The following is a 13,486-nucleotide window of genomic DNA, read 5'->3' as shown; positions in this document are numbered from 1 at the left end:
CCAAAAATGTGTAACCCTTGCACATTTACAAAATCAGCTCCAGTGTCCGCAAAATCGTTAAATTCGCAAAAATTTTTGTACGCCAATCTAGTTAGGTTTACTAGTGACCTTACAAAACAAAAAAAAAATCAACATTTCGCATCTAGACGAGTGTACGAGCTGTTTTTCGAGAATGTGTAACTGTCACACATTTTTGTGTGGTCTGGAAATTATGCACTTATGAGTAGGTCTTACACATTTTAGTGCTGAGCAGTTTTAGCGTGATCGTAACCAATTTTCTACATCGTGAAATATTTTAACCTCTTAGTATTTTTTTTTTTGAAATTTCAGAAGCAAAATTAAAATAAAAGCTAGACATGATAGTAGTTGTTGTTTATAACATGGCGGATTATTTTCTAGAATACTAAACATCTTTTATTATCATAATACTGCTACAATCAAGGTGTTTTAAATATTCAAATCATTCATATCGGCTTTTTTTTTCTTCTAATAAAACTATTTCTGTTAAAAATATGCACCATTTAGGTGCAGACTATTTCCTCTATCTACACAATTTAGAGTGTAATACTTTCTAAACGTTGTTTAAAACTTATTTAATCTTCTAAAACTGTTAAAGGCCATATCACATGTGATCCATGTTCGCACTTTTTCGTCATGGTGTCTCTAATCTCCTGCCATCGCCTTCACCCCCCGGCCCTCAAACATATCCACTGGATTCCAAACGTAGCGCCGCTTCATATGTCGGCAGTCCCGTCTGATCTATAATCTGGCTCATGTCCAACCGAACCAGTCCATTTTCGGTCAGGTTCCGAAAAGTGTCACCACCGTCGTTATCAGCTGCTGGTTTATTGCCTTCACCGCCGTTCGGACCTGCCCCAACTTCTACGGTAGCCTGTGCCGATTCGTGATTGCCGTTGTTGTTAGGGCTATTAGCGTTATTGCTGCCGGTATCTGCCGGTACAAAAGCACCTCCGACTGCCGAACCATCAACCGGTATTGTTCTAGCTATGACGAGGAGCGGTGGCAGCGATGCACTCGACGTGAGATTATTATTATTCTCCTCATTATGCCGGGCGTCATCGCGACCGGTGCAGCAGCTCCAATCATTGTCGAGCTCACCGGTGGTGGCGGCGGCCGCAGTCATCGTCGCCGGTGCTACCGTATCGTCGGTTGAATGAAATTGTAAATCTTGTAATAGCAGCTCATTCAATGCGCTACCGCTGATGCTGCGGTAGGTGATCCCATTGTCACTGTTGGTGATCTGAATGCTGTTGCCGTTATTGTCTCCATCGTCGCAGTCCATCAGATTGTCACAGCCAATTGCGGTTGACCCGGTCCAATTGGTATTACCACCGCCGCCCGTCGTACTCTCCTCACAGCCCAGCAGCTGATTGTTGTTGAGATGATTTTGCACTAGGCCGCCGTCCACGTATTGACCGCACTTGCGACAGTACACTTGCAAACTGTCACTCAACGGACAGCTGCAATTGCCAATTTCGTCACATCCGGGCAGGCCAATCATTCGACCCAGGTCGGTGAAGTCCGGTTCCATTCGCTTTCGGCGTTGAGTCCCTGTGGGATCGTTCAGAAGTCGCTCCAGTTTCGCCGACAGGCCTCGGGGGTTTGACTCGCCCCCGTCTGACGAAAGTGTGCTGCACAGGTCTGAACTCTTCGGGCGGGACTTGGACGTGGCGGCTATTTCATCTTGGGCCAGGACGGCATCGTAACTTGGCGGGGGTCCATTGAAGAGGTGCGAGTACTGATGGGGATGTTGCTGGACTTGAACAGCCGATGCAGCTGCGGTGGCCGGAATCGGTTGGTACTCGTTGCCGGAGCTGTTCTCCATAAAGTAGGGGCCGCACCGAACTGAATTGACTCCATTATCATCGATTCCAACGGATGATGGACCGTACCCGGTGGGGGTGTCGTAGCACTGTGGGGAAGAGGAAAAACTGATGTTAGCTGTGTGCAGTAAATAATTAGTATTCTGTTTAATTACAGGTTTGGGAGGTGGTTGTCGCTTATAGCCTCAGGAAATTACGTATTGAGTCAATTGAGTAATAGGTACCTGTTTGAAATATTTATCGTAATTGACTTGCTGAAACGACTATTTTTTGTATTATACACATGTATTATGTCTCTGGATGATTAATTGATTGACCAGAAGAGTAATTTTTGAAAAAATAAATCATCAAAGCAGTTGAAATATATAATCCACCTATGGTGAACCCTTCTTACATTCAATAAAATTATTGCTATATTATTCGTATTTAACATATTTGTTGTGCCTAATTATCATTCAACAAACTATTGTAGATTTGCGTTGCGTTGCGTTGCGTGGTAAAATTCAACAAACTGTTGTTAGATTTGACACTAAATTGGTTTCCAAAACAGAATCATTGACCTTGGTTGATCTTGAATTCGATCTAGATCCATTTGCATAATTAAACAAAACGAAAGATATGTAGGTAACCAAATGCCCAATCGAAATGAAATTTAAAAGCGTTCTATTAGGATGTTATAGCATTCATCTGGAGCTAAGAGAAGCTAAAGTCGGTTGATGAATGGCTGAGAAATTGATAAAGATATACTTTGTCGAAACTCTTAAGAAATTAAGTTGTATTACCCCCAAGTACTCTCCGAAAGATATCTAGGTAACCGAAATAAAATTCAAGAGCGTTGTGATATGATGTTATAGCTTCCATTTAGAGCTAAGAGAATTCAAATCGGTTGACAAATTGTTGAGAAATTGATAAAGATACACTTTGTCAAAAATCTCTCAAAAACTTAAAATGTCGAGTCAAGTACAAGACACTGAAGACGACCTTACAGTTGAGGTCGAAATACGTATCTGTCAAAGGATGCAAATTCTTAGTGGAATTCAAAGGAACCGTACTTAACCCGATTTTCTTTTATTTAAAATGTTTTTAAGGAAATCCTGATGGAATGCTGGATCTACAGGGATTATTTGGGAAGAGAAGAAGTCATGCAAGTCATGCATTTCTAGCTCAACGCAATGTTTGCATGTTATGTATTTGTTTTTTTTTTTGCAATATTCTTCACTTACATATATTTATTTGTTCAACATCATTAAGACAAGACATAATTAACAATAGTACGCCACAATACTCGGTTTGTGGCTGCCGCTCTCCATCCTCGGTCGCGACCAATGCTCCCCAGGTCTGCCCATCGTGCTCTCTGCGCTCCACGCCTTCTTGTGCCAACCGCATCAGTTGCATACCCCAGTTTGCAGGGTTGTTGTCCGGCATTCATGCAACATGCCCTGCCCACCGTATCCTTCCGGCTTTGGACACCTCCTGGATGCTGGGTTCGTCGTAAAGTGCAGCGAGCTCGTGATTCATCCTTCTCCGCCACACACCGTTCTCCTGCAAACCGCCGTAGATCGTCCTTAGCACGCGTCCTCTTCGAGCATGGTCCATGTCTCGTGTCCGTAGAGGACCACCGGTCTTATTAGCGTTTTGTACATGGTGCGTGGGTGAATCTTTTTCGACCGCAGTTTCTGCTGGAGCCCGTGGTAGGCCCGACTTCCGCTGATGATGCGCCTCCGAATTTCACGGCTCACGTTGTCGTCAGCCGTCAGTAAAAATCCGAGGTAGACGAATTCCTCCACTACCTCGAAAGTATCCCCGTCTATCGTAACATTACTACCCAGACGAATCCGGTCTTGTTCGGTTCCGCCTACCAGCATGTACTTTGTTTTTGAGGCATTCACCACCAGTCCGACCTTTGCTGCTTCGCGTTTCAGGCGAGTGTACAGCTCTGCCACTGTTCCAAGTGTTCTGGCAATAATGTCCATGTCGTCCGCAAGCCAGAGCGTTCATGATTAACACAAATTTTAATCATGATTAATCATTGATGATTAAAATTTTTGTTTCAGTGATTTTTGATTATGATTAATGATTAATTTGATTTTGAGGATGATTAAAGATTATGCAACATGATTAAATTTGGTTTTATCTGTGACTATTGATTATGATTAATGATTAAAAATGGCTCATTGATTAAAAATCATGATTAAACATGATTAGTCAATCACAAAAACTGGAAATGATTAAAATATATTTGCTGTTTAAAATATTTTTAAAGTTTCAAAAGTAAAAGGTAACTTTATCTGGGAGATTTTTAAAAGAAGAATCATAAGTTATAATATTTAGAACAGCATTTAAACCAACTTTAATTGAATAATATATTTTATATGATGAATCATTTTTTGGTGATGAATGATTAATGATTAATTAACTTTTTTCTAGAGACGAACCAGCCAAGGGCTGAAAGTCTCTCTAATAAAGACAAATCAATCAATCAATAACTTTTTTCTTATGATTATGATTACTGATTAATTATTAAAATGCGAAATCAGTGTGATTAAGATTAATGAATAATGATTTTGTGATTATGAATAATGATTTTTGATTAATCTTAATCATTAATCATTAATCATGATAAAATTTATGATTAATCATCAACGCTCTGCCGCAAGCACACAAATTGCCCGGATCGTATGAAAATCGTTCCCCGGCTCGTCGCATTACACCTTTCAGAGCGATCTTGAAGAGTACGTATGAGCTTAGACATGAGAGTCCATCACCTTGTCGCAGTCCCCGGCGATATTCGAATGAACTGGATAGTTCACCCGAAACCCTTACGCAGTTTTGAACACCGTTCATCGTTGCTTTAATCAGTCTGGTCAGCTTCCCAGGAAAGCCGTTTTCGTCCATGATTCTCCATAGCTCTGCGCGGTCGATACTATCGTATGCCGCTTTGAAATCGATGAACAGGTGATACGTTGGAACCTGGTATTCACGGCGTTTCTGGAGGATTTGCCGTACGGTAAAGATCTGGTCCGTTAATAACTTCCCACGAACTCATTCGTTTTGGGTGACAGACGACGGAAGATGATCTGGGATAGCACGTTGTAGGCAGCATTCAAAATGGTGATCGCACTGAAGTTCTCACATTCCAAATGGTCGCCTTTCTTGTGAATGGGGCAGATTACCCCTTCCTTCCACTCCTGCGGTAGCTGTACGGTTTCCCAGATCCTAACTATCAACCGGTGCAGGCAGTAGGCCAACTTTTCTGGGCCCATCTTGATGAGTTCTGCTGCGATACCATCCTTGCCAGCTGCTTTGTTGGTTTTGAGCTGATTAATGACATCCTTAACTTGCCTTAGCGTGGAAGTAGGTTAATTTCCGTCCTCCGCTGTTCTGGCATCGTCGTTTCCTCCGTTGCCGTGGTCTCCCGTGTCTACGTTCTTCACGCCATTCAGGTGCTGATCGAAGGTGTTGCTTCCACCTTTCGATCACCTCACGTCCGTCCATGAAGATGCCTCCGTCCTTATCCCTGCAGCCTGCACATTTCGACTCGCGGCACGAAGCCGTTGCGGGATGCGTTGAGCTTCTGATAGAACTTCTGTGTTTCTTGGGAACGGCACAGCAGTTCCATTTCTTCACACTCCGCTTCTTCCAGGCGGCGCTTTTTCTCCCGAAAGAGGCGGGTCTGCTGTTTCTGCTTTTGTTTGTAACGTTCCACGTTCTGTCGAGTGCCTTGCTGCAGCATTACCGCCCTCGCTGCGTTCTTCTCCTCCAAAACCGTTCTGCACTCTTCGTCGAACCATTCGTTCCGTCGATTCCGTTCCACGTACCCGATGGTGCTCTCGGCTGCGTCGTTGATGGCTGCTTTCACTGTACTCCAGCAGTCCTCTAGAGGGGCCTCATCGAGCTCGCCCTCGTCTGGCAACGCGGCCTCGAGATTCTGCGCGTATGCTGAGGTGACATCCGGTTGTTTTAGTCGCTCTAGGTTGAACCGTGGCGATCGCCGGTACCGTACATTGTTGATGACGGAGAGTTTTGGGCGCAGTTTGACCATCACCAGATAGTGGTCGGAGTCGATGTTGGCGCCACGATAGGTCCTGACGTCGATAATGTCGGAGAAGTGCCGTCCGTCAATCAGAACGTGGTCGATTTGAGATCCTGTCTGCTGTGGTGATCTCCAGGTGCAACGATAAGGGAGGCTGTGTTGGAAAAAGGTGATACGTATGGCCATGATGGCGTATGTTTTTGAAGGCGACGAAATCAATGAGACGTAGGCCGTTTTCGTCCGTCTGCTGGTGGGCGCTGAGCTTTCCAATCATCGGTCTGAATTCCTCCTCCTGACCTACCTGAGCGTTTAAATCTTCTTGACCTTGATCAATGATCTTGACGTCGTGGCTTGGACAGCGGTCGTACTCGCGTTCGAGCTGCGCGTAAAATGCGTCCTTGTCATCATCAGTGCTTCCGGAGTGTGGGCTGTGCACGTTTATTATGCTGAAGTTGAAGAATCGGCCCTTGACCCTCAACCTGCACATTCTTTCGTCGATCGGCCACCAACCGATCACGCGCCTCTGTATATCACCCATCACGATGAAAGCTGTTCCCAGCTCGTGTGTGTTGCCGCAGCTCTGGTAGATGGTATGATTACCTCTAAACGTTCTTATGGTGAATATCAATTGGCATTTTTCGAAGGTAGTCCGTGACATTCACCTCAAATTTTCAAAAAAAGCGCGAGTTTTCCGTGACTTTCTTGTAGAACTGGTCCAGCCGCACAAGTATTTCATATAGGGTCTTGTACCATTTGGGCAGGTGTACCTATTTTGGGCACTTGCCGCTATAACTAAGTCAATTTCAAACCGATTGATTTGAAATTTTGTCCAGAGTTAGGTACGTACAGTATCTAACTCTGTACAAAAATTCAAATCAATCGGTTTGAAATTGACTTAGTTATAGCGGCAAGTGCCCAAAATAGGTACACCTGCCCAAATGGTACAATACCCTACCATATTCTCAGGTTGAGCTTCTAAAATGAGCTGGATGTGGTTGAGTTTAGATATGCAGAAATGACATTTTCAGCACTGGCTACAAGTTCTCCGAATAACGTATGCAAATAAAATTAAAGAAAACATAAGTTATTATAACATTTGTCATCCGAAATACGAAAAGTAGAATTTTCGATAGAATTTGTTCTGGAACACCTTAATATGCGTATTAAGTTGGATATTTTAAAACGGAATTATATTCTCTAATGTTTTGTAATTATCTGCTTCTTCGACATCAATGCTGTAGAAATTGAGCGAAAATTAATAAAATTCGGGAAGCCAAATACGTCCTAAAAACTAGCTTTTTGGAGGGAATCACGATGTGGCGTTGCACCGGGCGGTCAATCAAGCTCAAGCTCAAGCTCAGTTATGTTATGTTAGTTTGTTGTATTATCGTGAACTTAGCGAAGTCATGGATACTATCAATACAAAGTTTCAGGTATATTGAGTCACTATATTCTGATTTATTTGAATATACTCCACCGCCATACAGATCGATGGCTGCCTTCTTCTGGAGCAAAACGGTGACATTGACAGCCGCACCATCTGTGCAGCTGTTAAAATATGCATTTCGCTAGGTGACACCCCGTGTTTATATTGAAGCAACAGTGTCATTTGTTTCACCTTAAAGATACTCGCACAGTATTGATTGCCCCCGTACCTACGTACAAGATCCAGAAGAAGAGGTTCCACGTAAGAGCACTGAATATTTTATCGTTCCCGTGCTGAATGCCGATGCCATCCATTTGAATTGCAGCGAGGAAAGAAGGTCAGTTTGCAAGGCTTGTGTTTTGTGGTGTGAAGTTTTGAAACTTTCGTTTCGTTGTGCTATTGAAGTATAATTTCTGAGGCTCAAAGTACACGTGGCTCAGTTGGTAGAAGACCACAATGGAACTACCTACGTTCAACGTCACATAATTTCCCACGTCACTGACAAATTCAATTTGTTGGAAAAAAGATGCCACAGTTTGTTATTATCGTAATTGTTGGATCAATTTGATAATTTGTCGACGTGTCATACAGAAATCTGACGGTCTACGTCGAACAGCATAAAACAAAGTAATCTGCAAAAGTTGAACTTGCATCAGTATCTTGATTTCAAAGCTTTTCATTTTAGTTGCAAGCTTTCTTGAAATAACGAAACTATGTGCGTAGGTTAACCCCCTGTTACCAACTGTGAGGATTTTACTTCCGCATCTCGGATAAGGAAAACAAAGAAAAAAAAAACAACGACACAATCCTTAATTCAGGCTAATTAAAACGAATTGCCCTGTTTACTGCCACTTTACGATAGTGTCAGTCAACTCACCCACCAAGACGTTCATTTGTATCCTAGCAGCATGAGATTTAAATTAATTTATGTGCTTCATTCGGCCGGGCACAGGACATGGAAAGCATGCCTGAAGCCTTAGCTGTCGGAGTCATGTCAGTCGATCCTGAGCGACCATTTCAAAAATATCTGAAACTTTGCACAGTTTTTCAATTTCATCTAAATTGCCATTTTTCGATATCAAACCTTCATATTCACTCACGACTAACTTTTCAAAAGGGTGTATGCGAAAATAGTTCAAAAATATTCTAAAAGCTGTACAGCAAAAACGGATTGTTCGATTGTTATGAATTTTTCGGCAAAGTTAGATAACTAAATGATGATTCCTTAGAAAATATACACTGTAAAAAAATTCATTTTTTACTTTAAAAAAATACGATCTTTGTCACAAAAACTCAAATATCTCAAAACCCTATCTTTTTACCAACGTCATTTTTTTAGGGAAAATGGCCCATTTAATCAGCTATCTACCATAAAATTTTGGTGATGGTAAACTGATAAACAAAAAAGTTATGACATTTCAAACATTTCACAATTTTTACATTTAGTAACAAAACAATTTTTTTTTCTGTGTAAATTATTTCGAGAATTATATTTTGATGCTGATTTTATTGTAAAGGCTACCGCCTGAATTAAACAAGTTGTTTTCATGATATTTTTGTTTGATTATTCATAATTACTATAGTATTTATTTGAAACTTAGACGCGATCCAGTGTTGTGATCAAAAATATTGAGAGTGTCATACTTTTTATTGTACATGACTGGTGAAAAAATCCCTTGATAGTGTTGAAAAAATGGAATTAAACTTATTTTTAAGACGAAAGCTGCATAATAAAAGTTTTATATATACGCGTATACGTCTAGTTGATCTGCAAAAAAAATTACCTCTTAGAGAACAGACTTTATGATCGGAAGAATGCGAGTAACTTCAACAACAACAAATACATGAGAGGTACATACCACAGACAAACAGACGAAACGCCTAGAACAATTTTCGTGAAAATCCATCGCCCAGTTCACACTACCACCACCTGGTGGAAATGTTTCATGAAACACTGCGTTGTGCAATATCGTCATCAGAAGGCGCTAGTGTAAAACGTCAAACGCAAAGAAAAACGATGGGCACTCTTCTGGTTATGAAAGCCACGACCAAGATTCAAAATGATCGTTAAAGGCGTGGTCAATGAAAATTTCGTCAGTGTTACGTTTGTTTGTCTGTATACATACCATGACAATGCACACGCAAAAGCAAAAAAAATACTACCGCTATGGATATTTAAAACTTTATTGTAATTTTTTTCTTCGGCCAAGCAAACAACACCAAACTAGTCAGTTAAAACTTATAAGTGATTTTGTTTATTATAATCTAACGTACAACATGAACAGTCGCTTTCTCAAAGGTCTTCAACTCAACGCTCTCTTGTAGACCATTTGATGAAAAAAAAAAATGTTCAAAAGAGTTACGAAATCTCACCGAAAGCACCATAGATAAACTGAAAGAGACTGGTTATGCCCAAATTGAATACAAATTTACGCATTTGAACGTCCTGCCGTCTAGACTTTGACAAACGAGCCATCTGTATATCATCGGTAAAGCAGGGCGCAGGAAGTTCGAAAACGACAACAACTGAGAAATTGCCAGAAGTGCTAAGTGCAGAGAGTCATGCCACCGTACCATCAGGGACATCTGTTTAAACAATTTAATCACGCCCCTTTTCAAAAATGCTTTGAAATATACTTCAACATCTATACCCATTTCAATATTTTAACGTTGCAAAACACGCTTTCAACATTCATCTTGAAGAAGAGGGAAAACACTTGTCCTCAAATGTAACAGCAAATTAATGAATAAACGACTAATGCGCGGAGGGCGTGATAAAATCGGAACATTACTGTACATATAATATACATAATACATAATAAAAACAGCTTGTTTTACTCACGTAAGGCCATTCACAAATCAGCATCAAACTGCGATTTCCAGCCGAAATAATCCACACTAAAAAAATATTACTAAATGTGAAAATTGTGAAATGTTTGAAATGTTATAACTTTTTTGTTTAGTAGTTTATCATCACCAAATTTTTATGGTAGATTGCTAATACAATGGACCGTTTTCCCTAAATAAATTACGTTGGTAAAAAGATAGGGTTTTGAGATATTTGAGTTTTTGTGACAAAAATAATATTTTTTAATGTTAAAAAAAGTTTTTTTTTTTCACAGTGTATATTTTCTTAGGAATCACCATTAAGTTATCTAACTTTGCTGAACAATAAAATCAGCATCAAACTGCGATTTCTGATCGAAATAATTTACACAGAAAAAAAAATTACCAAATGTGAAAATTGTGAAATGTTTGAAATGTTATAACTTTTTTATTTATGAGTTTACCATCACCAAATTTTTATAATAGATTGCTAATACAATGGACCGTTTTCCCTAAATAAATTACGTTGGTAAAAAGATAGGGTTTTGAGATATTTGAGTTTTTGTGACAAAAATGATATTTTTTAATGTTAAAAAAGATGTTTTTTCACAGTGTATATTTTCTTAGGAATCACCATTTAGTTATCTAACTTTGCTGAAAAATTCATAGCAATCGAACGAACCGTTTTGGCTGTGCAGATTTTTGAATATTTTTGAACCATTTTCACATACACCCTTTTGAAAAGTTAGACGTGATTCAAAATAATAATTTGATATCGGAAAATGGCGATTTAGATGGAACTGAAAAACTGTGCAAAGTTTCAGTTCAATAGAAAATCATGAATTAAAAAATTTCCTTAATTTTGATGCTGTTGCTTGGAATCGCTCAGCTGTTGTTTAATTCAGGAGTTTTTTTTTAGGAATGAGTAAATTCGCAGTAATTTCAAAATTTATTTGAATGCAATAAATGCTCTGATAAAGAATTCATCTTATTCAAACAACACCTTCATAGCAGCGTTCTGATTGGAACTGAGCCTGCCTTTTAATTTAGTATTTTATGAGCAGTTCAACAGCCACTGAGCGTTATCTTTGCTAAATAGTCATTCGTATATAGTGTGGCAGGTAAGAAGATACTCTGATACACTGATAGATGTTCAAGGAATTCAATTAAATTTTCATTATGAAAAGTTCCTGGTCTGACTGGGAATCGAACCCAGATTCCCTCAGCATCTTCATGCTGAATACCTTCGCTTCTACTTTATGAACTTGGGTAATGCATCTTGCTCTAATTGATAGTCTAAATAGCGTTATCCACTGATTCGTTATAATTTCATATTTTTGTTTGAAGAAACTTGTTCTCAGTCCTCACCTGTTCCACGCTGTAGATCTCCATATTGGCTTCGTTTTCCAACCACTGCTGCCGGTAGATAGAATTGGATCGCTTCTTGATGTTCCGATGGCAACAGTAGCACACGAAACACAGCACCGTTATTACCACAGAGAGCATCGCCCTGAAAATATCGAAGAAAGAAGAACAAACGATGGTAAACTGATGAAAACTCATTTTCAGCAGGCGTTAGGTGATTATAAAGTGAGCGTAGATAAGTTGCCATTAACCTTCCTAATGCATCACGTTGGGAACAGCTCGCTGACTTACTTAGTGTACGGTTTGGGTCAAAAAATGACCCTACTGCACAAGAAGGGTTAATTTATGATACATGCTTACTTATACAGGTCGGACTCGATTATCCGGGTGACTCCAAAATTATTTCACCCCGGATAATCGAGCCATGCTTCTTTTCTTTTATTTTTGATGTTCTTCAATCAAAAACTGTTCGTTAAACATAGAAGCTAACATACATAACGTTGTAGTGCCTAAACTCTAGTATTATTACAACCATGTTTTTTAAAAATGAAATTTTAGCTGAAAAATGTGAAAAAATAAAAACAATTTTTAAATAGGCCAAATCCTACTTACAAATGTTGTATTTGATGTTTATCATATTTGTTGACATATAGTAATCTAAAAATTTGTAAACAAAGCAAAAACAAACTTTTCCCCGGATAATCGAGCCATTTTTCCCGGATAATCGAGCCCCGGATAATCGGGCCCCCGGTAAATTGAACCCCCGGATAATCGAGTCCGACCTGTATTGTAATGAGTTCAAATTTTCATATTTAATTTCAAAAATAATTAAAAATATGGATTGTAGTTTGGAGGGCGATTCTTTTCAATGGTCGATACATTTTATCAAATCAAGACATGTACTAATCTTTCTCTCTTTTGCTTCTTTGGTCAGGTATCAGGTCATTACCATAAATATAAAAAACTGAAAACCACTTCCAAATCGCCATGCCCCCCATATCACAGCGTTTTGTTCGACTGCTAATGAACGTCACGCGAGGATAATTTCTTTGAGAAATTATCTGATTCTTTCGAGCGGCTACGTTCTTGACTAGGGGATATGAAGACGAATAATGATGGCTTGAATTTTGTAGTGTGCTTGTGGGTATAGTTGATGATAGTCATGATGCTGACGTCGGTAGCTTTTGTGGGTTTCATTACCCAGTAGTCATTCGATACAGCTTTAAATTTATTATGCAGCTTACATAATCAAGGTCAGTCATTGGAGGGGTGTACTTTCCAGACGGACGGACTTTGAGTCTTTTTAGTCTCTCTCGTGCACCAAGGTATACAGAAATGCTATATGTTCAGTTCACTACAAAAACGAAATTTGGGGCTCGGTGACAAAAGTAAATAATCGGAAGGCTTTTTTTTTTAATTCGAAATTCTCCTATTTAGGGCATTGTATCTTAGCTTCCAGTAGTCCAATTTAGCTAAAATTTGTGACATCGATTAAGTCAAGGAGGCGTTCAACGAGCTTGAGGTTTGTTCGTGAAAATTTGGCCAAATGTATGTAGAAATCCTAAGTTTTCGACATTTGCCGCGTGGTGGGGCTGTGAGTGTTAAATAATTAAAACCTTTGGTATTCCTATAGGTGACTATACAAAATTTTTGTAGATCCTGGTCATAATTTCAGCAAAATCGGACTGAAAGCCGAGATACAAGGCCTAAACCTTGAGCATTTTGTATGGAACAACAGACTTTGATTTCAAACTTTTATCACCGACTGTTGACTCAGTTCGACGAGTTGAGGACTTGAGAAAAGACACGGATTCCTTCTTCAACCAGAGTCTGTACAGTCTGAACCAAACTTAACACTAGACAAGGGTCTCACGGAGCATGCTCCAGTGGATACGGAGAAGAAACTATTCTCACGAAAAGTTTCCTCGCCCGGAGCGGGAATCGAACCCTCACCTCACAGCATGACCCTAAGCGCACGGCTACGAGGCCCAC

General features: G+C 39.9%; 1 protein-coding gene across 2 annotated transcripts in view; it reads right to left on the bottom strand.

The window, feature by feature from the left end:
- Nucleotides 1-679: 679 nt before the first annotated feature.
- Nucleotides 680-13,486, bottom strand: part of LOC109417842 (uncharacterized) — a 58,234-nt gene continuing 45,427 nt past the window's right edge. For both annotated transcript variants that reach the window (XM_062853514.1, XM_029869586.2), the window contains exons 3-4: nt 11,498-11,639; nt 680-1,933 (exon numbers count right to left, since the gene is read on the bottom strand). In XM_062853514.1, the coding sequence (XP_062709498.1) occupies nt 698-1,933; nt 11,498-11,639 (1,378 nt within the window). In that variant the 3' untranslated portion in view covers nt 680-697. The remainder of the gene's footprint in view (nt 1,934-11,497; nt 11,640-13,486) is intronic.

Source organism: Aedes albopictus, chromosome 2 (assembly GCF_035046485.1).
Source record: "Aedes albopictus strain Foshan chromosome 2, AalbF5, whole genome shotgun sequence".
Lineage (NCBI taxonomy): Eukaryota > Metazoa > Arthropoda > Insecta > Diptera > Culicidae > Aedes > Aedes albopictus.
The sequence above is the reverse complement of the archived record's forward strand: the minus strand, read 5'-3'. Positions and strand labels throughout refer to the sequence as shown.